This window comes from Rhinatrema bivittatum, chromosome 4, assembly GCF_901001135.1.
Source record: "Rhinatrema bivittatum chromosome 4, aRhiBiv1.1, whole genome shotgun sequence".
NCBI classification, from domain to species: Eukaryota; Metazoa; Chordata; class Amphibia; order Gymnophiona; family Rhinatrematidae; genus Rhinatrema; species Rhinatrema bivittatum.
The window spans coordinates 73,804,040-73,828,973 of record NC_042618.1 but is presented as its reverse complement, the minus strand read 5'-3'; the positions used below and the strand labels follow the sequence as shown (position 1 = coordinate 73,828,973).

Here is a 24,934-nt window from a genome sequence, read left to right as displayed (position 1 = left end):
TCTGTCACATTTTTAACAGTTTTTTTCCTTTTTTCTAGAATGAAGGTTTATGCATCCCATATACTCAATTTAAAAGTGGCACAGTGCCACATTGATCATCACTCAGCCCCGCGAGACTGTTGAAACTTCACTAAAAATCTTTGAATTGTGCCTGTCGAAAGTGCAATACATTTAGAAGACAAATTTACAAATACAAATGTCATCAGTTAAAAAAGTTCCCTGAAGAAGCAGACAGCAAAACAGTGGCCTGTTGGGGTATACTTTGAAATTTTGTATTTTGCATTTTTTGTGGGTAGTGTTGGCACATGTGATGTGTTTTTATATTGTGTTGGTAGTTCTTAATTACACGATTTGTATGTAAACATTATTCCTATAGGGCAGCAAGTCAGGGTTCACATATGATTCATGTCATTGTTTTTACTGTAAAATACTTTTTTGTAATTTTCTTTCTAAAAAATTTGTTTGGATGTATAATAATTTTTCTGAATTGATAGATTGGTTCCCTTAAATTACTACATTAATGGTAGGGTCTGCCATTTCATTTTTCAGCACTCTGGGATGTATACCATCTGGTCCAAGTGATTTTCTACTCTTTCGTTTGTCAGTTTACTCTATTAAATCTTCCAGATTCACTGACATTTATTTTCTCTGAATCATCACCTTTAAATATCATTTCTGGCATGAGTATTTCTGCCTTACATCTTCTTCAGTAAAAACCAAAGCAAAGAAATCATTTAATCTCTCTGCTATGGCCTTGTCCTCCCTTAGTGCCCCTTTTACTCATTGATCCAACTGACTTCCTTCACAGCTCTTATGCTTTAAATGTACCTGAAACATTTTTTGTTATGAATTTTTTCTTCCATAGTAAGCTTATTTTCAAATTCTGTCTTATGTTATCAGTGCTTGGCATCTATCTTGCTAGTGCTTTTGCTGTTTCCTGTTTTCCTCATTCAGATCTCTTTTCCATTGTTTGAAAGATGTTCCTTTGGCTAGAATAGCCCCCTCTCTCCTCACCTTTTAACCATGCCAGCAGTAATTTGGCATTCCTTTCAAATTTTTTAATGCATGGAATACATCTGCTCTGCGCTTCCAAGTTGGTATTTTTAAATAATGTCCACGCCTGATGTAAATTCTGAACCTTTGTAGCTGCTCCTATCAGTTATTTCCTAACCATTTTCCTCATCATAGTCTTTTTGAAAGTTAAATGCTATCGTAGTAGATGTCTTTAGTGTCCTCCCCTCCAGTTATCAAGTCAAATTTTATCATGTTATAATCACGATTGCCAAGTGGCCCCTCTTGCACCAAAATCATGTGTTCCACTAAGGATTAGATCTAAAATAGCTCCCCCTCTTCTCTATTGTTGTGCCAGCTGCTCCATAAAGCAGTTGTTTATTTCAACTAGAAACTTTACCAGAAGATCTGGTTAGTGCAGTTAATGTAGCTGAGTTTAAAAAAGGTTTGGATAAGTTCTTGGTGGAGAAGTCCATTACCTGCTATTAATTAAGTTGACATAGGGAATAGCCATTGCTATTACTGGCATAAGTAGCATGGGATCTATTTAGTGTTTAGGTACTTGCCAGGTACTTGTAGTAATCAAGTAATAAAAAAAATGATAGAACTTTTGGACCGATGATTATTTATAAAGCAATGAAGGCATGCATATGCCGGTAGTACTTAGTTTGATGGTCCTTTCATTCTGTACCACATTATAATATAGTTGAGCTGTTTGTTTATAAATAAGTCTAAACAGGAAATAAGATGGTCACCGAGGGGGAAGTGAGAAGCATTGGGCTGGGAGGACTGGATGCATAGCCAAGCAGTTCACAGCGCCACCTACAAACCAGAGGAGAGTTTGGCAACAGATCTTTACATTAGTGAGGTGAATTTCCTTGGAAGCTGGCACAACCAATTGCACTTGATGTAAAGCACGTAGGGGGGTGCAGCTTGTGAGCCTTTGAGAGTCTTATAGGCTAGAACCAAAACTTTAAATTTGGATTGGTGGGGAGTGGAGAGCCATTGGAGCGATTTTTGGACTGGGGTGATATTGGCTCATTTGCTGACTTTCCATATGATGCAGGCTGCTGCATTTTGAATGAGCTGGCAGTTTTAGTTTGTTAGGGATATGACTATAGACTAAGTTTCAGCAATCTAAGCGGGAGATCACCTAGGCTTGGATAGCTGTGGCAGAAGAGTCATCTAGGAAAGGATAGATGTGACAGAGTTGACGAAGGTGGCCACTTTTGCATAGCTTGGACTTGGGCTTCAGGGGTAAGTTTAATGTCCAGAATGAAACCTAGGTTCTGGACTTGGAAGCTGATAGGGAGAGTTGTTCCTTTCAAGGACCTCCTTTGGGAGAGGGTGGGTGCCTTTATGCCAACCCATAAGACTTCTGTTTTCTTAGGATTAATTTTTAGTTTGTTTTGTATACCCAGTTCATGACTGAGTATACAAAAACAAACTGTTCAGGTTGGCAGTTTCCCTTGTCATGGTTTGGGCTAAGTGAGATAAGCAACTGGATGTCATTTGCATAGAAATCATAAGTGGTCTGGTGCTCTCTGAGTTTGCTCAAAGGGGCAACATAGACATTGAACAGGGCAGGCGAGAGAATGGAGCCTGGTAGCACTCCACAGACGAGAGGGTAGGACTTTGATGTAGCTGATCAAAGAGAGATAGTTTGGTTAAATTATGCAGGTAGGATGGGAACCAGGCACGTGCTGGGCTAATTAGGCAAGAGGTGAGCACTAATATCACAGTGAACACTATTAGATGATTTAGTTAACCTTTTTCCGTATTTACAATACCTTTATAAAACAGTGTGTGTGTCCATACATGAAGAATTTTAAGAAAAGTTCAATAGTTTTATGGTCTTTTACTAACCTTCTTGCTTGCAGAAGCAAGTTCTTTCTGTAGATATTCACACTCTCGTTTTAAGCTCAGCTTCTCCTGCTCCGTGGCTTTCACCAAGCTTGATTGGTTCTGATATTTTTGGTGTTTGAAGGCGAGAACAGAGGACTCTAGTTGACGGATCTAAGAAAAAAAAGCAAGCAAAACTTTGTAACACACATCACTAAGGAATGAATGTGCAAGTAGCAGCTAGCATAGCTGAAGATTTTTTTGTTCTGCTTTCCATTCTACCCACAGAGGGCAATTTTCAAAGCTATTCTTACAGAAATGGGTTCCTATTTGAAAATTGCCCACCCTCAATGTTCTATGTATCATGTATTTTAATGTGCACTGCTTGCAGATGTTCTCACAGGGAGGAGTATAGCAATGGGGATATATTCTACCACTCACCTGGACAGGATGAGACAGACTAAGAAATAGTAACAGATTAAACAGGCTAATAAAATTGGCAACACAGTAATAGGAGATTTCATTTACCCAAATATTGACTGGGTAAATGTCTTATCAGGATATGCTAGGGAGGTAAAGTTCCCAAATGCAATTGACTGCTCAAGGAGCAGCTGGTCCTGGAACCTATGTGATGTGGGAACTAAACCCCTGGTACAAGGTTAAAAATGGTGGGGCTGTTTGGCAATAGTGATCATAAAGCAACCAAATTTGACAATCATGGGAAGAAGAATATCAAATAAAACTACTGCAGTAATGCCTGTGAGGTGAGAAGGAAGGAAAGTAGTGATGCCTGGCAGGATGTGGTGGTAGGGGAGGGAAAGACGGGAATGTGGGGATGCCAGGGGGTAGAGAGAAAGAAGGGTACAGATGACAAGGGGGAGAGAAGGTGATGGTATGCCGCAGTGAATCCAGTGCTGAGTGTTTCAGAGCAGAAAAGAGGTTGGAATCCACTGATGTATCTGGATTTTCAGAAGGTATTTGACAAAGTCTCATGATAGACTCCTCAAGAAATTAAAAAATATAAAATTAAAAAAATCACAGGATAGGAGGCAATGTCCTATTGTAATTAGTTATCTTATTTTACTTGATTAATCACATTTCTTTCTTAAAAATCAAACAGATTTAAAATAAAATAGAGGTAAAATTTGTCTGAGACAAAATATAAAGGTAAAATTAGAAAAAAATAAAAATAAGATTGCTTGAACTTAAAATTATATACAATGGATTAATTCTGCAAGAAAATGCTTAAGATGCAATATCTCGTACTATCAATGTTATACAATTACAAGTACATTTTTAAAGCTCGCCGCACGTAAAAAACAGGGTTTACGCGTGTGACTTGACCCTTTGTAAAATATGTGCAGCGCGCGCGCAAGGCCCAGCCACACGTGTAACCCCCGTTACACACTGAAGTGCTGGACCGAAAGAAAGAGGGGACGGCCGGAGGGCATGGTCTGAGCAGGGAGGGGGTGAGCTGGGACAGCGCCATTCGACACTGTCCTGGGCAAGCACGCACCAGCAGCCGGCCAGCACGCAGAATCTAAAAAAAAAAATTCTAAGAGTTAGGTAGGGGTCGGGGAGTAGAGGTAGGAAGGGGTAGGGTTAGAGATAGGGAACTGGGGGAGGCCCGTTTGTGCTGCCGCATGCAGGTTTTAAACCCCCCCCGCGCACCCAAGTCGCAGACCACCCGCACATGCATGTGCTGCCATCGGATTTTATAACATGTGCACATGGGTCTTAAAATCGACCCCTTAGTCTACATTATACTATGCTTGCTGAATTGATCAGTTATAAAATAACTGGACCCTTATGATTGAAAACAAGATGAAATAAATGACTCTTTAAACTCTTTCCAAACTTGAAGTCCTTCTCTAAATGCAAACTTAAAGGAAGAGAATTCCAGAAACAAGGGGCAATATATGAAAAAGACAATCCTTTCGTTCTTTCTAAACAAAATTTACTTAGAAGTGGGAACTCTCAGTTAACTCCTGCTGGGAGGACCGGAGACAGCAACCTGGCAGATAAGGAATCAAAAAGTTAAAAAGGTAAGTTGGATTTCCCCAACATAAAGCTTTAAATGTGAGGCAACCAATTTTAAACTGGTTCCATAAGGAGACAGAAAGCCAGTGCAGCTGCTGCAAAAGAGGTGTAGTAGCATGCTCACATTTTTTCTTACCAAATATGAATTTTGGATTGTCCAAGGCCTACTTAATGAATGAGATGAAAGGCCATGATAAAGGGAATTGCAATCATCTAGCCGACTTAATACGAGTGAAAAAGCTAATGATTTTTAATCACTGATGTCCAAAAAGGATCTCAGTCGCCTAATGAGACATAGAAAATAAGAGCACCAAACCAAAAAAGAAATTTGTGAAATGAATTTAAACTGTTAAGCTTAAAACCTAATGTTGTGATAACTTCTCTAAGCTGAATAGCAGAATCGGACATTGTAGGTGAACATAGCTCTCCTGGTAAACCACATGGCTTCCATTTTGATGGGTTCACTGAGTTTGAAGAGAGTGAGCCAGTCTGTCACTTCTGTGAGTCAGTTATTGAAGTCAGACAGGTAATCATGGGATTCTGGATTCAGACTAACCATGATCTGGATGTCATCAACGTAGAAACAACAATTGAAGACAAATCTCTGGATTAGAGTGGCAAGAGGGACCAGATACAAATTAAATAAAATGGGTTGCAATATGGAGCCTTGCGGAAATCCACAAGAAAGATGCTGAAATGGAGAAGTAGATTCCCAATCCATGCTAAAGGATCTGTTAGTAGGATATGAACCACCTTAGTGGGAGATCATGAAGGCCAATTTCTGTGAGACATTTTATCAAGAGGTGGTGATCTACAGTACTGATGCAGCACTCATGTCTAAGACGCTGAGGACCATTCTCTACTGTGAAAGTTCAAATTGATGTCATTAAGTAATGCAGTTAGAGCAGTTTCTGTGCTGTAATGTTTATGATAACCAGATTGTTTTGGATGCAAGGCTAAAGTTTTTTCTAAGAAGGAAGCAGAGTTGTAATGAAACTGCCGTTTTAATAATTTTAGATAGGATAGGGAGATTAGAGATAGGTCTATAGTTTTCATATTGTGCTGGGTCAAGGTTTTGTTTTTTCAGTATAGAATGTACTTTTGCAACCTTGAATGCATTAGGAAGAAGATCCTGTTCAAGGCTGGAATTAATCTCCGTTAAGTATTGCAATAAACCAGTATCAGGGTCTTTGATATACTTAAATGGAAAAGTGTCACAGGAGGAGGAAGATTTCATCTGGCACAGAATAAGTCGCAGACTAGCAACAGAGATCAGGATTGATTGAAATGCTGCTTGGATCAGTTTAATTTTGGTCTCAAAGGCTTGAGCGAAGCCATAAGACTTAACATCTGAGGAAAGGTCTGAAAATCTGGTAACCAAATTGAAAAGATTGTGCTATTTTTCTGCTTTAGCAAGAGCTTTCATGAAGTAATCCTGTTTAGCTCCCTTTACCTCATGAAGCTAATGATTAATACTATTTTGAAGTCAGGATTTATTTGCCACGTTTTTACATTTAAGCCACTTTCTTTCCAACTGTCAGGACTGTTTAAGAGTGCGCAGTCCTGAGTAGTACCAAGGAAGAGCATCAGGGTGCTTTTGTGTACAATATTCTACAGATCATAAGCTTCCCTGACTGTAATATTCCAGGCAGAAACTTTCTCATCTAGAGAAAGATCACTAAAATCACAAAGGAAATCTAATTTTTGAGCTAATTCTTCAATATTAATGGATCGTGAGGACCTAAAAGGGAATTTTGAGTTGATAGCCTTTGACAATATGATCTGACAATATAAGGAAAAGACTATCAACTTGTGGTCTGTCCAGACAAAAGGGATTAAACTTTATTGAAGCAGCTGGAATAATTACATTCTCAGATGTAAAAATAAGGTCTGGAATGTGTCCTTCCTTAAGGGTAGGTAGATTAAACCACTGGGTTAACTGAAGGTCTGACACAACAGTGAAAAATCTAACCTGGTTAGGTTTCAGCTGCTCATTCGTGTGAAGATTAAAATCTCCTAACAAGAATTAAGAACTCTTGATGAAACAATCATTAATAAGTCCTATCAAATCATGTAATGATGAACAAGATATAGTGGAAAGGCTGATAAATCAGCAAAAGATTGTAGCTGATAGGGTTAAAAGACTACTTAGTCCAACTCTATCTTTTAACCTGATCAGTCTACTAATGTAGATTGGTAAGGTTAAAAGATAGGAAACAAGAGTTGGATTAAATAAGCAGTCTTCCCAGTGGAAAGGTAAATAGTGGAGTGCCACAGGGATTTGTACTGGGACTAGCTTTAACATTTATATAAATGATCTGGAAAAGGGAACTACAAAGTGAGGTGGTCAAATTTGCAGATGACACAAAATTATTCAAAGTATTTAAAACTCAAGTGGATTCTGAATATCTGCAGAAGAGTTTTGGGGACCGGGCATTTACATGACAGATAAAATTTAATCATAACAAATGCAAAGTGATGCACATAAGGAAAAATAATCCTATCTTTAGTTAACACAATGCTGAGTTTTCTATTAGGAACTGTCACCCAGAACTAGGAACTTTGAATCATTGTAGACAGTACCTTGAAATCCTCACCTCCACAAGTGGCTGTGTTTAAAATAACCAAACAGAATGCCAGAAATTATACAGGAAGGAATGGAAAATAAAAAGGATAATATCTATTTCCATGGTGTCACTGTAGTTCTGATCACCCCATCTCAAAAAAAAGATATCCAAACGAGAAAAATTAGAGGAATGTAGGGAGATATCTCATGTTTTCCACTGAATTATCAAATATGAATCATAAGAGCCAAGAAACTGACAGGCCCCAGGCACTGTCACAGCAAGAGAAAGACTTAGACCCAGGAGAACGTTAAACAGCAATGTCTCAGTGGAAAAGCTAAGAAACTTTTGCCCTGATACCCTCAAGAATGCCTTATAAGATCTGCCTGTTTGTAAACGTCTGTCCAAACAAAAAAACCAGACAGAAAGACAGCAGCTTAAGCCCATGGATGAGCCAAGCTAAGCAAAGGTCAGAAAGCCCCTTACCCTTACAAGGTGGGTGGTCGGAGACAGAAGAAATGCTGACACGGGCAGAAAGCTTGGCATACAGACATGGCAGTTCTCCCCTTGAAGAAATGGGGAGGGGGAACAAGACCTGCAATGTGGCAGGACCCCTCCTGAAGTAAAGGGGAGCGGGGAGAAGACCTGCAATGCGGCAAAAGACCCTCCACCCACCGTGTGGTTAAGCATAAGGTAATGTATATTTATCAGCTGGAAAGTATAACGCAGGGGGTAAAAGAAGAAAGGGGGCACACAAACCCTAAAAGGAAGCTATGGACCCCCTGGAGAGAGCGACTCTGAAACTGGAGAGGAAGGAACACAAACCCTAAAAGCGAAACCAGAGGGAGCAAATCCGGAGAGCATCCCTGCAAGTGAAAGAGGGGCCAGAAGCAGACCAGCACTCCCTGCTATCGACAAGGGAGAAGACTAGGTGTGGCCCGGAGTAGGAGAGAGGAGGAGGTGCCTACTCAGGTACAGAGAGTGACACGTGGTCTGAGATGGTGAGGGGCAAGAGCAAGCCCAGACAGACGGCCAAGTATCAGAGCCAGGAGTAAATCTCCTTTCAAATCCACCTGCCCGCTCTGCCAGGACCAAGCCCAGGAAGCAAGTCATAAGAACATAAGAAATTGCCATGCTGGGTCAGACAAAGGGTCCATCAAGCCCAGCATCCTGTTTCCAACAGAGGCCAAACCAGGCCATAAGAACCTGGAAAGTACCCAAACACCAAGAAGATCCCATGCTACTGATGCCAGTAATAGCAGAGGCTATTACCTAAGTCAACTTGATTAATAGCAGTTAATGGACTTCTCCTCCAAGAACTTATCCAATCCTTTTTTAAACACAGCTACACTAACTACACTAACCACATCCTCTAGCAACAAATTCCAGAGCTTAATTGTGCATTGAGTGAAAAAGAATTTTTTCTGATTAGTTTTATATGTGCTACTTGTTAACTTTATGGATTGCCCCTAGTTCTTTTATTATCCAAAAGAGTAAACCGATTCACATCTACCCGTTCTAGACCTCTCATGATTTTAAACACCTCTATCATATCCTCCCTCATCCGTCTTCTCCAAGCTGAACATCCCTAACCTCTTTAGTCTTTCCTCATAGGGGAGCTGTTCCATCCCCTTTATCATTTTGGTTGCCCTTCTCTGTACCTTCTCTAGTGCAACTATCTTTTTTGAGATGTGGTGACCAGAATTGTACACAATATTCAAGGTGCAGCCCTATAATTTATAATTGGTAAAATGCTATCAGATCAAGCATGGGCTTAAACAAAGCCCCATTGCTCATCTCAAAATTTCCTATCATGAGAAAAATCACAGTAACAGGCACCTTCTGAAAGGTGTTTTATAAATAGTATTTGGGAAAGCGAAGGACAGTTCAAAAGGTGTTTTATGAGAAATGGTTGCTTAAAAAGGTAACACTTTTACAACTTATTTAACAAAAGCAAGAAATAAGCAAACATTTTAAATATTCACATTTCACCAAGAAATGCGCCCTAATCAGAAAGTGAGTCTCACTCTTATTCACAAAATCATGAATTTACACACAACCAGTTGGCAATTGTTTTGATTCCTGTAATAATTACCTTCTCCCTGGAGTGTGTCAAGTCTGCTTTAGTGCTCTGGACCTCTCTCTGGAGTCTCTCATTCTCCTGCTTTATGAGCTGCTGCTCTTGCTCCATCAGCTGAGCCAGATCATCCCAGTAACGTTTCTTCTGTTGGTTCTGGAACCCAGAGGAATGGACTGCCCCTTGGAGAACCTGATTCTAAAAAAGCAGACAGTAATAAGAAGGATGCTGGCCTGGTGGGCTCAGTGGCAGCGCTGTGCACTGCCATGCAAAAAGTCTCCAGTTTGATCCTTGAGTCAGGTTTTTCCACAACCCGAATTGGCTGTAGAAGCAGTGTTCACAGCCCCTAGGGTGGGGGAGTCAAGGTCATTAATAAGGGTGTTGCTGATGCACAGCTCCCAGTCTCAGGACTGTTGTAGAAATAGTTGTAGGGTAGTTCTATTTGAAATAGAGTAAAAAATACCAGCACTGGTTTTGATTAAGATGGAAGAAAAAAAGATAAAGAAGAACTGCCAGGACACAAAAAATAGTGAGCAGGAAGCACCTATTTCTGTATTTATGAGAAGCATTCATTTATCAAGAAGTTCCTTAGCTAAAACTTTTCTTTGAATGCGTGCGTATGTGCAACAATTTTTGAAGATGCATGTAGAAAAGCGCTTACACGTATGGAATATTAAAAGTAGAATATAAGCTCATGAATATTTACCAGCAAAAATGAACTTGCAAACACTTCATATGTAGGAGTCAAATCATGCAGTCTACAAGGGTCCCTTTTTATATTTGCCCCTTTCCTCCTGGGCCCAAGCCACTGGAGACCCCATCCTCAGTGCAAGAGGATAATGCATCATCTAGAGGGCAGGTCCTAGCTACAGGATCACTTCCTGCTGCACCAAGTTGCTGATTTCCATTCAGGTGAACTTACTCCTCCAGGGCAGAAGAGGGGCTGCCAGACTGGGGTTGGGACTTGGCTTCTATGTCATTGATGGTCTCCTCTACATATCTCTCTGCCTCAGCTATTCTAGGTCTGCCACTCTACCTCCAGAGATCAGACTCGTTCTCTAAGAGCCACTGGGCGCACACATACAACCTCTCATCAGCTGGTAGGTAATGATACATGTGGAACTTAATGCAAAGGACTTTAAGGCCCCCATTTCACTGCTAGACTGCTGACAGCATCTTAATACTGTTGTGTTCTTAGTTAATTTGAGTTGCTAAGGGAGTTGGAATGTGTTAACTAAAGTTCTTTAAATTTATGTGGTGTACAATGTTAATTTGCAAAGGCCTGCACATGGACAACTAATCTACTGATAAGGGCTGGGTCACTCTCTTGTTTTAGATAAGTCCCTGATTGATTGTTGGTGTGAAAAGGTCTCTTTGTCCCTTTAAATGCGTTAAGAGGCTATAAATCCACTTAGAGATGGATGGGAGGAAAAGAAAAAGGCACTTAAAAAAATATATAGTTTGAAATGCATAGTTTAAATTGTCCTAGGTATTGATATTAGAGTTTTTATTCCTTGGTTTAGTGTGTTCATTATTTAATTGTTCGAGTCATGTATGATAAGCTGGTATACATTTTGATCTTTATGTTTAATTGTAATCCGCGTTGAACATTGTTTTGTGATGTGCAGAATATAGATTTTTAAAGAAAGATTAACAAATAAGTTGTAGGTATTAATTATTATTGGACTAACTTAATACCTTGTTGCTAGCTTTCAAGAACTAAACTTCCTTCATCAGGTCAGTGCAGTATAAGCTAAGAATGTTGCTTCCCAAGCATGCAAGTAAGCAACAGTTTGGATTAAAACGTGAAGCATGTCTTCAAAGCTGTGAAACCTAAACTTTTTTTTTTTTTTTTAAATCCTCCTCCCCCCCTCTGTAAATACATGACATACAAGCCCCCTTACTTTTATTTTACAATTCTTTAGAAAGGGTTAGGAAAGGAGAGAGAAAGAGAGGAAAAGTGTGGGGTGCGAGAAAAGAAGGGGAAGCATCAGTGGAGGTGGAGCGTGTGCCAAAGATTGAAGCCAATTAAGGTCGCAATTCCTTGGCACTGAATCATATTCTTCAAACTTTGCTGCAGCAAAGTAAAATAAACCAGCCCACCTCATTTAAAAGGCAAAAGTACATTCTTATGCCATTACTTTAAACTCCAGTCTGATTTAAAGTTCATAAATAAAAAGCAATTAGCCCAAAAAAAAAGACATTTGTCCAAATCACCTTGTCTTTAGCATTCTGCAGGTGTTTGTGTAGTGTCATTACTTCCTGTTTAAGAGCTTCTTTCTCCTGCTGGCTCACACGGAGATCTGATTTGGCGCGTGACATTTGGAGGTTAATGTTCTGTAGTGTTTCATCTAAACTCTGAATCTGAAAGACAGGATGCGTACACGATTACCTTAGGGAAACTTGTCTCTTCATCGGCATCAAGCTGGAATTCCCCTGTGTTAGTTTTGAAACTAACTTTACACAGGACTTGGTAATATCTGTCAGAACTGCTCATTTTTGAGACTCTATGTAACAAGGATTGCATTGGTAAATCTGCTCCATACAGTATCTGTTTGAAACACTAACAATAGATACACATCCCTCTCTATATATACATCTATTGCTCTATCTATAATGCACACACGCACACATACACAGAAACTGAAGACAACAGAGTGACACAAGCAGGGCTGGCTCGAGGGCAAAGAGCATCCTGGGTGAAAGCTGTCAATGACCCCTCTGCCCGCCCCCCAATCCTGAAGACATTCTCTCCTATTCCACTCCCTTCTCCCTCCAGGCATGATCTCCCTCTTCCTTCCTCCCTCCTTTTCTCTCCTCCCCACCCTCCAGACATTCTTTCACTCTTTCCCCCTCCCTCCAGGCACTCACCCATTTTAGCAGCATTCTCTCCTCCTCACTCATGGCCAGCGCTCCACCTATCCTGGATTCAGGGCTGCTTTAACCACTTCTGGGGCTCTAGGCAAAATTGTGGATGGGCCCCTTTTTTATACTTTTTCAAATTGACTCACCCCTCCCCCCCCAAACCCCCCTCCCCTCACACACCACTCATTCATACCCCCAGTCAATCTAACACTCCATCAAACCACTGAGTACCCCCCAATCCCTGCTCACCCCCGCAATCTCTGAATCCCTGCACTTCCCTCTTCCCTCACAATCCAAGTACTCTTCTGCCCCCAGTCTAGTCTCCCAGGTCCTGCCATCCACCAGCCTTCAAAATCCCCACACACTCTTCCCTCCACTAAAGGTTTTAAGCAAGCCTCCTCCTATCCTTACAAGTGAAATAAAATTCCCAAACACAACCCAACAAATATCCCCACAACAGATAACTGCATAATGTATTTTGACAGGATGTGGATATTTCTTTAAGAATTTACTCACATCAGAATCTTGAATGACTTGGAGGTCAATGTTGAAACAGATTGTCCAGCTAACTTTTGAATTAGCCGGACAAACCCCCAAGGCTTACATTTTTACCCTTGTTCCCCAGCTAAATCTCGTCTCTGCAAATTATTGCTCAGACAAAATTTACCCACAAAAAAAAAAAAAAAAAGGCAGGAATGAAGCATTGCTGGAGTGCAGTTTTGCTTTGTCTGAGCTGCAGTGCCTGGACAAAGTTATCCAAGTAACTCTAGCCGGGTAAAGATCAGGCCTGAAAGTTAACCAAACAACTTTTCCCAAATAACTTTAGATTGGATGCTCAGCTGGCTTGGCTTCAGACTGAAATAAAATCACCCAAAGTTGTCTGAGTAATTTTACACCGACAGTGTCAGTGGAATATTGACCTCTACACAAGTGTGTGAGCATTTGGGGGGGGGGGGGGGGGGGGAGGGGAAGCACACACACACACACAAATCTTTTGCAGCATAGCCATAGGCTATTATTCCCTCTCCTGCTGCTTGACAGACTTATGTTGAGCCACAAATGACAGCAACATGTAATAAATGTGCTTCCCGGTACCTGCAACTGGACAAATTCACAACCATTTGACAGACACCACTCTGCTTTTGTGCCCTGGACAACACTTCCAATCCAGCCCAGAGACCCGGCAATTTGTTCTGAATTCTGGAGTCTCCAGACCAAATCCGGAGAGCTCCCAGGGATGAGCGTGAGGCAGCCGCGGCAGGGGCGGGCAGTGTGAGGCAGACGCCACAGCGGAGTTCTGAGAGGGGCATTTTTTTGCCACCTCAAAATTCTGCCACCTGAAGCAGCCGCCTCATTATGGAGCCACCCCTGCCTTTAAGGGGGCACAACTCTGCAACCAGCATTTGCTTGAATTGCTTTTCCTGCACCAAGTCCACAACTATCCAGCACCACCGCTGTCTGGCCCACTGCCTAACCATCCCAACGGGCGTTGCCAGCAGGGTCCAGGGTGCCCTTTTGTCCCTTTTGTCCTAACAAAAGGCCAGCCCAGGATCCAAGCACACACGCATAGAAAAGAGAAAAATCTCTCTTAGTGGAGCAGTAAAAGTATATTCTATAAGACTTATGTATCTACATCTCCTGGCTGTCCTGTGTTGGGGTTAGAATACAGTTAGCCCTGAAAAAGCATTTTGGTTTCAACAAGCTGCTCTGTGCCAGTGGCCTCCCATACCCACACAGTACAGAATATGGAGTCAAACCTGTACCAAGGAACCTAAGTGAGCACCAGGAAAAATGCATACCTTTTCTTGTGAGCCCATAAGCTGGTTTTTCAGCATCTGACTCTGCTGCTCCCAGGACGTCTGTTCCTGTTTCATGCTAGCAATCACGCTTTCTAAGAAACCTACTTTAGCAGCCTGGAATGGAAACATTTACAGAATGGAAAAGTTACTTAAAGTACCCATAGTACTGAAAGATTGAAGAGAAAAAATTAATAGGGTAGAAAAGGAGAAATATGGAAGCAGGGAGATCCCCTGGCACTAGGGCATGGAAAACTCTGGACAGAAAAAAAAAGGGATGCAACTCAAACAACTTTAACAGAGTTTGAGCTTTAAACTACATGTAGGGAGGCATGCTGGATTAAAATTACTCCTTCCTCTCTGCCACTGACTGTCTCGATGACTTTGGGCAAGTTATTTTCTCCGTCTATGTATCAGTTTACTCAAATATAAGATAGCAGTAACATTTTTTCTGTTTCTTTCCTCCCCTTGTACAGTCCCCAGAAATGTGGTTTCATGCCATGCATCCCAGCAGAGCTGCTTGCATGCTTCTGTAGCATTACACTGTAACCATGCTCTTTGACAGACGTAGGCTGTTTGATTTTGGAGGGTTTTAAACAACTTTCTGCATCTAGACTAGCAGAAGCAAGAGTGTTAAAATGAGTCATATTACTCTTATCACTGCAGCCCCATAAACATATCTGGTGCTCAACAGCAGCTATGCATTTACATAGCAGATATTAGGTAAAGACCAATTTGTCCCATCCACTCTGGTTTTTGGCCTCTGTTGGAAACAGGATGCTGGGCTTGATGGACCCTTGGTCTGACCCAGCATGGCAAGTTCTTATGTTCTTATGGTTCTAAAGCCAGCAGCGGGAAAGCAAAGAACTTAGTTGTTCAATCTGTCAGTGATACATGCCATAAAATAAACACTACTCACACTGGGCCGGATTTTAATATCTACGCCAGATTTTATAACATGTGCGCATGTTTTAAAAATCCGGAGTCGGCGCACGCAAGGGGGTGCACACTTGTGCACCTTGCGTGCGCTGAGCCCTAGGGGAGCCCCGATGGCTTTCCCTGTTCCCTCCGAGGCCGCTCCGAAAACGGAGCAGCCTTGGAGGGAACTTTCCTTCCGCCCTCCCCCACCTTCCCCTCCCTTACCCGCCCTCCCCAAGCCTACCTAACCCCCCACCTTTATTTAGCAAGTTGCGCCTGCCTCTGGCCCGCCCCCTCCCCACCCCTTTTTTCAAGCCCCGGGACATACGCGCATTCTGGGGCTTACTCACATCGCCGGGCCTATGCAAAATATGCTCGGGCGTGTAACCCCCTGCGCGTGGAAATCCAGCTGGATTTACGCGTGTAGGGCTTTTAAAATTTGTCCCACTATGTATAAGAAAACAGGGAAACTAATATCAAAAACACCAGAGTGATTAATAGCTCAAATAAACTGAATGAAGCACTCAGAGTCCCAAACACTGGTAACAACAGAGAGACTTGTTAAAGAGTGAGAAATGTAATTAATTATGGAAGCAGTTCAGGCCTTACCTAGAGATTTACATATTTCAGAGACCAGACTACTTTTATGCTTCAGAATAAATGTTTTTAGCATCAACGGTGAATTTCTGGGACCAATTGCTCTAACACTAGCTCTGCAGGGATGGAAGCGGTGAAAGGTTACGTGCCCATTGCCCGTTCACGTCTACCTTATCGACACATCTGTTCAGTTCTTCATTCAGCGCCTCCTTTTCTTTTAGCAGAGTTTCATGGTTACTTATTACGCTGGAAATTTCATCCTGGAGGCCGGACAGTTCAGGATGTCTCGTCAGCTGTGGACAAAGCCAAGGAAAAAATTCAGCAGCCCTTCCTTGCCTATTCTGAGGAGGACGTTTCCCGACTGCGCATTTTTATTACAGATGTTTACACAAGACAGTTTCGATCTATTATACAACCTGTACCCTTAACTGAAAGGAACCATCCTCCCCCCGCTCCACCCATCCAATCCATTACATTTTTCCTTTGATTTATACTCAAGCAGGATGAACTATAAAATTTAGAAAGATTTACACAAAGATTTAGTGTTTCTGAAGGCATGTTTACTATGTAACCCAGTGTTGCACATTTAGTTCTTCATGCATTATCTAAATCACTTCCATAATAAGCAGTTTTAGAAAAGGAAGGTTGCTTGCTGCTTTTGTTGTCTTTTTATTTTTTAATGGGGCATTTCAACATAACACGCCTCCTTTGTACTGAAAATAAAGGTAACTGGTCCAAAAAGGCTATGTTCTAGATTCTAACATACTGCTACAGCAAGAAACGTTGGAAAAAAGTTAATTTATTAAAACCTCATTTTGAAAGATACTCTGCACTGCTCAAAATTTCAAAATGTATAGATATATATATTAATGCTTCCCCAGATACATTTTATTGCTCACATTGATATCTTCAAAGTTCTTTAAGATTGCAGGGGGCAGGTCGTACGAGTAGAACAATCATCAGTTACATCACACAGACTGGATACAACTGATCTAAGCCATGATGCAGAAATGACTAGAGATGGGCTGAAAAACTGATCCACAACTGTAGATCCTGCCCACAATCCTGTGGATAGGGATTCATGGATTATGACGGATTACAAACTGTTAGAAGATCCCAGGAAATAAATGGATATAATCACAAATAATGAAAAAAAAGCAGCAAAAAGTGTATCCTTAAAATGATACAAATTCAACAGATGTTAAGATCCATCTTTTCCAGATCTCTTTTCCCATTATACCAACCTAGGAGTGTGCCTTTAAGAGCAGAGAACCCTATCTCCTTCTTACAGATTCCGTCCTGACCTCATGGATTCTCTCACCTGTTTTCTCTCATCTAGTTCCTGTTTGAGACAATGGTTTTCCTGCTCTAGCAAATGCCTTTGTACTTTCACTTTGGACAGTTCTGTCTCCAGAGAAGACAACAGTGTTGACGACTATGGGGAGAAACATAAGACAAAAGCAATCACTTTCAAACTTTGCTTGCAGTTGGGCAAATATTTGAAAAACATCTTTGGTGGGAGGAGCTGTTCTCCTCTGCAGAATACTGAGATCCAATAACATGTACATACTTTTTTAAAATAATTAAGCTTTGGGACTATTCCTCTTGCATAGTGCACATAGATGGTGTACTTTGCTTACTTCACAATTACTAGGCATAATTTTCGGTTCATAAGAAAATGGATGAAAACTTCACAGCACTGGATACTCTTACAAAATTAAGACATAGCTTAAATTGGCTTATGGATTGCATTCACATGGATGGATGAACTTAGAATTAGGATAAGCAATCGCAGATATGGACTTTACCTTTGCTTTACAGCTCTCCAGCTCTTCTCTAAGCCGGGCTCTCTCACTTTCCCATTCTTCCATCACAGCTCTACCTGCTTCCTTCTCCTTTTGTCGGAGTATGCCTACCAGTCGTCGATTGAGATCCTGCACGTCCGTCTGATTTTTCATGTTCTTTTGGCAAAGTTCAGCATTCTCAGAATCAAGCTGCTGATTCCTGGCTTTCAGCTCTGATACCTGGTTAGAATATAGACCAATCAGTCAATTGCTCAAGAGTATTTCCTCCCTGCATCTCCTAACTCCTTTTGACAACATCTTTCCATTAAAACATCTTTAGTGTGATATAGATGTTCTGCAGCTGAGCCTTAAAACTAGACAACTGGACAGAGGTGCACGCAGAATCCAAGACATTTGATTTGACCAATCCCACACTTGCTTATATTTTATAGAGAGCAGCTATAAACCAAATTTTAAAAAGCAGAATTTTTCCAGTGAAGATATACCAGAGAAGGGGAAAGGAGAGGTGCAGTGTGTTTTGTAATCAAGTTCTCCGTTTCACCGCCCCCTCTCCAACACACACAATATATATATATATATATATATATATATATATATATATATATATATATATATATATATATATATATATATATATATATATTTATTTATTTATTATTTTTTTTTCCCTGAAAAGAATTATCTTGACTGAAAAGACAAAACACTCCACCTGATTTTCAAAATGAGCCTTATACAAATTGTTTTGGTTCCTACTCTTTAAGGAGGCAATTTTCAAACTATGTATTTTGGGGCAGACTGTGGATGCTTTTTACTTGCAGACTTTGCTCTAAGTTTCCAAAGTAAAACTTTTGCTCTGAATCCTGCCACAAGCATTTGCACCTGATTTTTATGCAGGTTAATGTTTTCACGGAAAACGCAAACCACGCGCGTTATTTTCCTCTCCTGACCAAAATATGCCCTCAGGAATGCCTCTCTTCATGTAGGTAAGAGCATGTGCGTCCTGAATACGCAGGCTTTTAGCCGTATGAAAGGCAGGCAATTTCCAGAGGGTTGATTTATGCAACTTATATGCTCTTTACCTGTGTCCAAGGCTTTGGAACTTGCCCGTAAACCATGGTGATTGTGGTGGAGGATGACAGACTATGGAGAGGACACTAGGCAAGCCACATGTGAATATTTTCATTGCAGATACATTCCAAATGATTACAAATTCTAGCTTTATTGCATTTTTTCAGTGATCATGGGAAATGGAAAATTTAGGGATTAGCTTCTTGTTTGTGCTCTGTCACTTCCATTTAATGAATGTCCTGCTTATAACTAAATTATTAACCACTCTTCCTTTTTATAGGAAAATAAATGCTAATAATAAAAGGCACTCCATATGAAAAAGGAATATCTTGTCTTGATCAAACATCTGAGAAATACTGTGGTAGGTAACATACCTGTTTCTTTAGCTTTTCAACCATCTTCTGACCTGCTTGTGTTTCCTTTTTAACTGTCTCTAAGCTCTGCCTGTAATATATAAAATTGAATAAATTATACAATGCATATCTGATAGTTGTGATGTATGTACTTTGATCATTAAAAGCAAAACCTCAACAATGAGGTCAGAAAATAAAAGGATCAGATCTGCCTGCCAAGATTAGATTGTTAAAAGAAAATCAAGTCATTTGGCAGACATAGCAAGTTTGTTTAATGTAAATGGGGTTCTCCATAAACAGCAGGATGCTATGACACATGGGTAATGTCATACAATGGTACCAAACGGACCCATCTCTCTAGGTCAGTATGATTTTTGCTATTGATCATGTGCAGGGAATTCCCTTGCATTGCTTCATGAGCTCCTCAGTCAACTGTAGAGTTTAGCTTTAGTTAAGTAATCTACTTTCCAGGGAGGTGGCCAGGTATTAAGCATAGCTAATTCACCCTGCTGTCTATGGAGAACCCCATTTATGGTAACCAAATTTTCTCTCTCAGCTGACAAGCAGGGCTGAATTAGCCAGGACACGTGGGGAGTCCCAAGCTGAGAGTTGCAGTAGAGCACTTACTAAAAAATCAACCTGGGCTCCTTGTCTCCTCCCCCCAACGTGGAGAGTGAACTCTGGATGAACAAGCTGTGCAAAACTGCTTGCCCAAAGTTTCTTGCACCTCTTAATAGATTGTTCACATACCATTACTGTCTGAACAATCAAGTTGCAGCTTTGCAGATATCTTCAATGGAGACAGCTCTTAGGTGAGCAAGAGAAGTAGCCGTGGCTCTTACTTCAATGAGCTTCAACAGTCTGATCTGAAGGCCAGCAAGAGCAAAGCAATGAGCGATATGGTGAGCCAGCTATTTGGACAATGTGTGCTTGGCAACAGTGATTCCAAGTCTATTTCCCTCCTACTAAGGAGGCAAAAAGTTGAGAAGCTTCACGATGTGGTTGAGTTTACTTCATATAACAGGCCAAGGTACTTTTACAGTCCAGTGAATGGAGGGCCTTCTCCTCTTTATTTGCATTAGTTTTTGGAAAGAATGTGGGCAAAATAATGACTTGATTCAAATGAAATGTTGAAACTATTTTCAGTTGAAATTTGGTGGCTAATTTTAAAAAGGAACATCGGCACGAGAGCAGAGATACCCTGAATTTTATATTGTGCGCACAGATATGCATGTATCATTTAAAATCCCCCTACCGCACATATGTGCATGCATAATCTTAAGAGGCGGCTCGAGTAAATGTCCCACGCGTATTTCTGCTGCGGCTTTTACGCGCGTATGCAGGCAGATTTTAAAAAATGCTCACGCAAAGGAAAAACCAGTTTTTCCCCAATTAGTCCACCAGTTTGTCCAGTTGATATTGAGGTCTTCAAGACCCTCTGGTTCTTCATCCTGCAAGCCCCCCAACTTGAGCCCAAACCTTCACGCTGTGCTGAAAGCCCTAAAACTCAAGATCTCTAGACTTGCTCCTGATCAGGACCTGCAGCAAAGTTACGCGGGTAACACACGGATGCGCGCTGTGCTCAGCTTCTCTAAAATTCGGTGTTAGTGCGTCTTAGCCCCGCTCCAGAGCACCCATGCACTACCCCTTTTCCACCCCATATTCTTGATGTGTGCACGGCTATGTATGTGCATACTTCGCGGATTCTTAAAATTTGCGTTGCTAACGCACAGCCTGCATACGTGCATGTGTGGCTGTTTTTGCACGAGCAATGCTTTTAAAATCTACCTCTTAGGGTGCACGTAGAACATCCTATAGTGGAAAAACTATAGATATGGAGTGTAATGAACCAATTCTTGTTGATTGCTGACTCAAGCTGCAGTGATAGTGACTAGAAATACCAACTTCCAGGTAAGAAACTTTAAGGAAGCCAACTCCAGCTCCTCATGGGGACCGTCATCAGTTGTGCTAAGATGACACCGAGATCACATGGCAGCAGTGGCTTTACAAACAGAGGTCTCATTTGCCACAAAGCCTTTCAGGAACTTCAATACCAGAGAGAGGATGGAGATTGGCTTTCTGTCCACCTAAGGGTGGAAAGTGGCAATGGTACTGAGATGCACTTTGATGACATACTGAGGCCTGAAGAGGAGAGGAAGAACAAGTACTGGAGTAGATTTTTCAGGGCTTAGGTGAATGGATTCAAGGCGCCTGTCTGACACTAAGAGGAAAAATGCTTCCATTTGAAACTGCACACTTGTCTAGTAATTATTTAGACCTTTTTTATATTCTGCCATATCTGGACATAAAACTCAGGGCAGATCCCATTGGTAGATTTCTGACCAAAATCACAATGTTCTCAACCTCCCTTGAAAGTGACAATGATGAGACTGGTGAGCACCCAACCTCCATGCTGTCAAGCTGAGGAAGGAGAGGGTTTGTCCTGGATCGGATCCCAAAGGGATCTGTGGGTGGACTGGTAATTACAATCTGGCCAAGCTGGAGAAGAGAGGATAAGATGCACTCTGTGTCCAAGTACCTTCCTACACTGTTCATGCCATCAGTGGAAGTGGAGTAAAAGCATACAGCAGATCTGCCTTGAACAGAAAAGCATCTGGAGCAGATGCTTTGAAGAATGGATCAATATTTGTCGAATTTCCTGTTGTCTTCTGACACAAATAGGCTGACTGACGAGTGATCCCAAAGGTCAAATAGGCTGTCTGCCACCTCCTGATCCAGGGACCTCTCGTGGGGATGAAAAACCCTGCTAAGGTGATCTGTCAGCATGTTAGAGATTCTGTGAAGATAAGTTTCTTGGAGAAAAGCTCCAATTACAAATCCACTCCCAAATTTTCAGAGATTCCTGGCAGAGGGTCCAGGATCCTGGGCCTCCTTCATTCACTTAAAATATTGCCACTTGGTTGTTTGGAGCAGAATTCTCATTCCCTGAAGGAGATGCAAAAATACTCTCAATGCATGGCAAATGGTTTGTGGCTCCAAGAGGTTGATCTGAAAAAGATCTTCCATCACCAGTCAGATTCCTTGAGTTTGGAAATGACCTGTACACACGTCCCATCCTCTGGGGGGGGGGGGGGGGGGGGAGATGCTGTCACCAGCGTTACCTGATGAGATAGAATTCAAAGGGAAGTGTCTATCTCTAGGACCTGTGGATTTAGCCACCAAAGGGGGGACATCATCTCAGTGAATCTTTACGGGATGTAACAAAAGTTGAAGCAGCTGATTACAAAACCATGTTGCTTGAGCCAGGACTTGATCTCACAAGTAGTAAATTCTGCACCAGGGTTCAAAGACAGGATTGCCTGATCTAATGAAAGGAATGCTCTTGAAAAAAAAAGACAAATACAGAGAGAAAGAGCACACATACATCTATGCAGAAGTTTGGACAAAAAAAGAAGATTGAAGCTCAGTAGTTAATAGTTTTCTGAGCTAGAGCGACGAGTCCATTGATCACCATCAGATGACGTTACCCATGTGCCATGGCTAATTCAGCCCTGTATGTTGATGGAGAAATTTTTATTAGACAAACATTTTACTTGCAAGCTAATCCTGAGAAAGAAGCCTTAGTAGCTCTGAAAACAGCACCTTAAATTATTTGCTACCTAGTAAAATGTATGTTTTAACAGTAAAATCAACAATTTCATCTGCTGTGTCTCAGCTTTCTCTTTTTTTTTTTGATGTTGGTAAAAAAAAATTCTAAAAATAAAAAAAAAACATTTAAAAGCTAGTGGAATGACATCACAAGGGCGCCGAAGGGGCCATAAGCACTGACGCGGGTCTCTGGCGTGCCCCTTTGTGCACCCTTCGTGCACCCTTCACTTAACGTCATATTTCTTTTCTTTCAACAGATTTTGTTTTCGTAAGGACTTTAACCTTGATGGAGGACAGAATTCCGACTTGCATCTATAAAGGAGTTTATAAACTCGGATGAGCAACCAACAGTAAGATTGTAAACAAATATACAAGAATGAACCGCAGAGATAAAAAAAAACGCTGTTTAATTCCAATATCAACTATGGATAACTCTAAATGTAATAACCTGTTTTTTCTCACCTTCTAATTAATATCCAAGCTTTAACTAAAAAAAACGCTATTGTATCAGATCTGTTATCTGAAAAAAAAAACCCAGATTTCATAGCCATTACCGAGACCTGGCTGAAACCATATGACTCAGTAATTGTTAATCAATTTTTGAATGAAATGTATACTACTTTTTCACTTTCTAGAATGAAATGCAAAGGTGGCAGTCTCTTGCTAATAGCAAAAAAGGAACTGAACTTAAAGTTAGTTCCAAACAACATTGAGGAACCATATGAGATTAGTTTGAGTTTAACGTCCCTTCAAATATGTCTGGCATACTGTCCACCTGGACTATTGGATCATAACATCTCGCCATTGAGTTAATATCAACATCACTAAATCCTGAGTAGCCTTCAATAGTTTTAGGAGACTTTAACATACACACTGATCAGGAACCCTTAAGCTCCACCTGTTTCACCTTCATTGAATCTCTTCTTAGCTTAGGATACAATCATTTAATTCAAGGACCTACACACAGAGCGGGCCATACTCTGGATTTAGTCCTAATAAACCTAAAGAATTTCGAATCTCACGAAACTTCACAAGTACCAGTTCCATGGTCTGATCACTATTTAATTTCCTGCAATTTACCAGTCAAAGAGAGAGGCACCAAGAAACAACTAGATAAAATGATTGTCTATCGCCCCAAATATAATTCTGAAAACTTAACTTCAGAATTAGAAAAGAATTTTGTAAACTTAAAGCTAACTGATTGTCACACTGCAACTAATTCATGGATTAGTATGACCTATAATATTGCCCAACAAATTAATCCATTAAAAACAAGTCTTAAAAAATGACAAAATATCCCAACCTTGGTATAATAGCAATATAAAAAAAGCAAAGACACAACTTCGTAAATTCGAAAAACTGTGGAGAAAAAACAAAAATTCTCAAACTTTGGGTACATATAGATCCCAATTAAATAAATATAAAAATCTCATTAATGAAACAAAAAAGGATTACTTTAAATACAAGATTCATTGTTTTAGTTATAACCCTAGAACTCTTTTCACCTTGGTAAAAAACTTAACAAAATCCTCTAATAATGAATCAATGCTTGACCGAAGCCAAATGTAATGAAGTAGCCTTGTTTTTCAAAAACAAAGTCAACAATCTTATCAACACCATCCCAAACATCACGATGCAAGAAATAAAAATGATAAAGAAAGACATACTGGAGTGGTCCTCTTTTGAAGAGGTTTCCTCACTGGAAATCGAAAGTATAATTAGAAAGCTAAATCCAGCAAATCATCCCCTTGATTCTATCAATACGACAGCCCTAAAACCAATTGCACACCTGATAGCCCCAATAATTGCTAAGATTGTAAACCTTTCCTCAACAGAAGGTTCCTTTTCCAGAGGTTTTGAAATATGCCATTATTAGACCTATCCTAAAAAAGCCCAATCTTAACCCTGATCTTCTAAGTACCTATAGACCAATTTTAAATTTATCATTTCTTTCCAAACTAATTGAGAAAATTGTCCACAAACAATTGGTGGAACATCTAGAAACTAACCATATACTGTACCCAAATCAATTCGGCTTCCGTCAACATTTGAATACCGAAACTCTACTGATCTCTTTGACTGATACAGTGTTAAAAGGTTTTGATACTGGCCAAAAATATATATTAGTACTACTTGATCTGTCAGCTGTGTTCGACACGGTGAACCATGATATTTTACTAACAAGATTGTTAGAAATAGGTTTATCCAGCTATACTATCAGATGGTTTACCGCCTTTCTCCAAGAAAGATTTTTTCAAGTCAAGATAGGGAACATTGTGTCTGACAAAGTTGAACTAAAAACTGGTGTACCCCAAGGTTCGGCACTGTCCGCTACCTTATATATCTGCTTCCATTGTGTCATCTCCTAGCGGGTTTAGGCCTCAATTTT

The 24,934-nt window shown here is 40.6% G+C and overlaps 1 protein-coding gene across 4 annotated transcripts in view; it reads right to left on the bottom strand.

Annotated features, from left to right (window-relative positions):
• Positions 1 to 24,934, bottom strand: part of NIN (ninein) — a 274,889-nt gene that overhangs the window by 34,386 nt on the left and 215,569 nt on the right. For all 4 annotated transcript variants that reach the window (XM_029598345.1, XM_029598344.1, XM_029598347.1 and 1 more), the window contains 8 exons: positions 18,958 to 19,027; positions 17,519 to 17,734; positions 17,032 to 17,145; positions 15,881 to 16,003; positions 14,199 to 14,312; positions 11,752 to 11,898; positions 9,553 to 9,732; positions 2,878 to 3,027 (listed from right to left, as the gene is read on the bottom strand). In XM_029598345.1, coding sequence (XP_029454205.1) covers positions 2,878 to 3,027; positions 9,553 to 9,732; positions 11,752 to 11,898; positions 14,199 to 14,312; positions 15,881 to 16,003; positions 17,032 to 17,145; positions 17,519 to 17,734; positions 18,958 to 19,027 — 1,114 coding nt within the window. The remainder of the gene's footprint in view (positions 1 to 2,877; positions 3,028 to 9,552; positions 9,733 to 11,751; positions 11,899 to 14,198; positions 14,313 to 15,880; positions 16,004 to 17,031; positions 17,146 to 17,518; positions 17,735 to 18,957; positions 19,028 to 24,934) is intronic.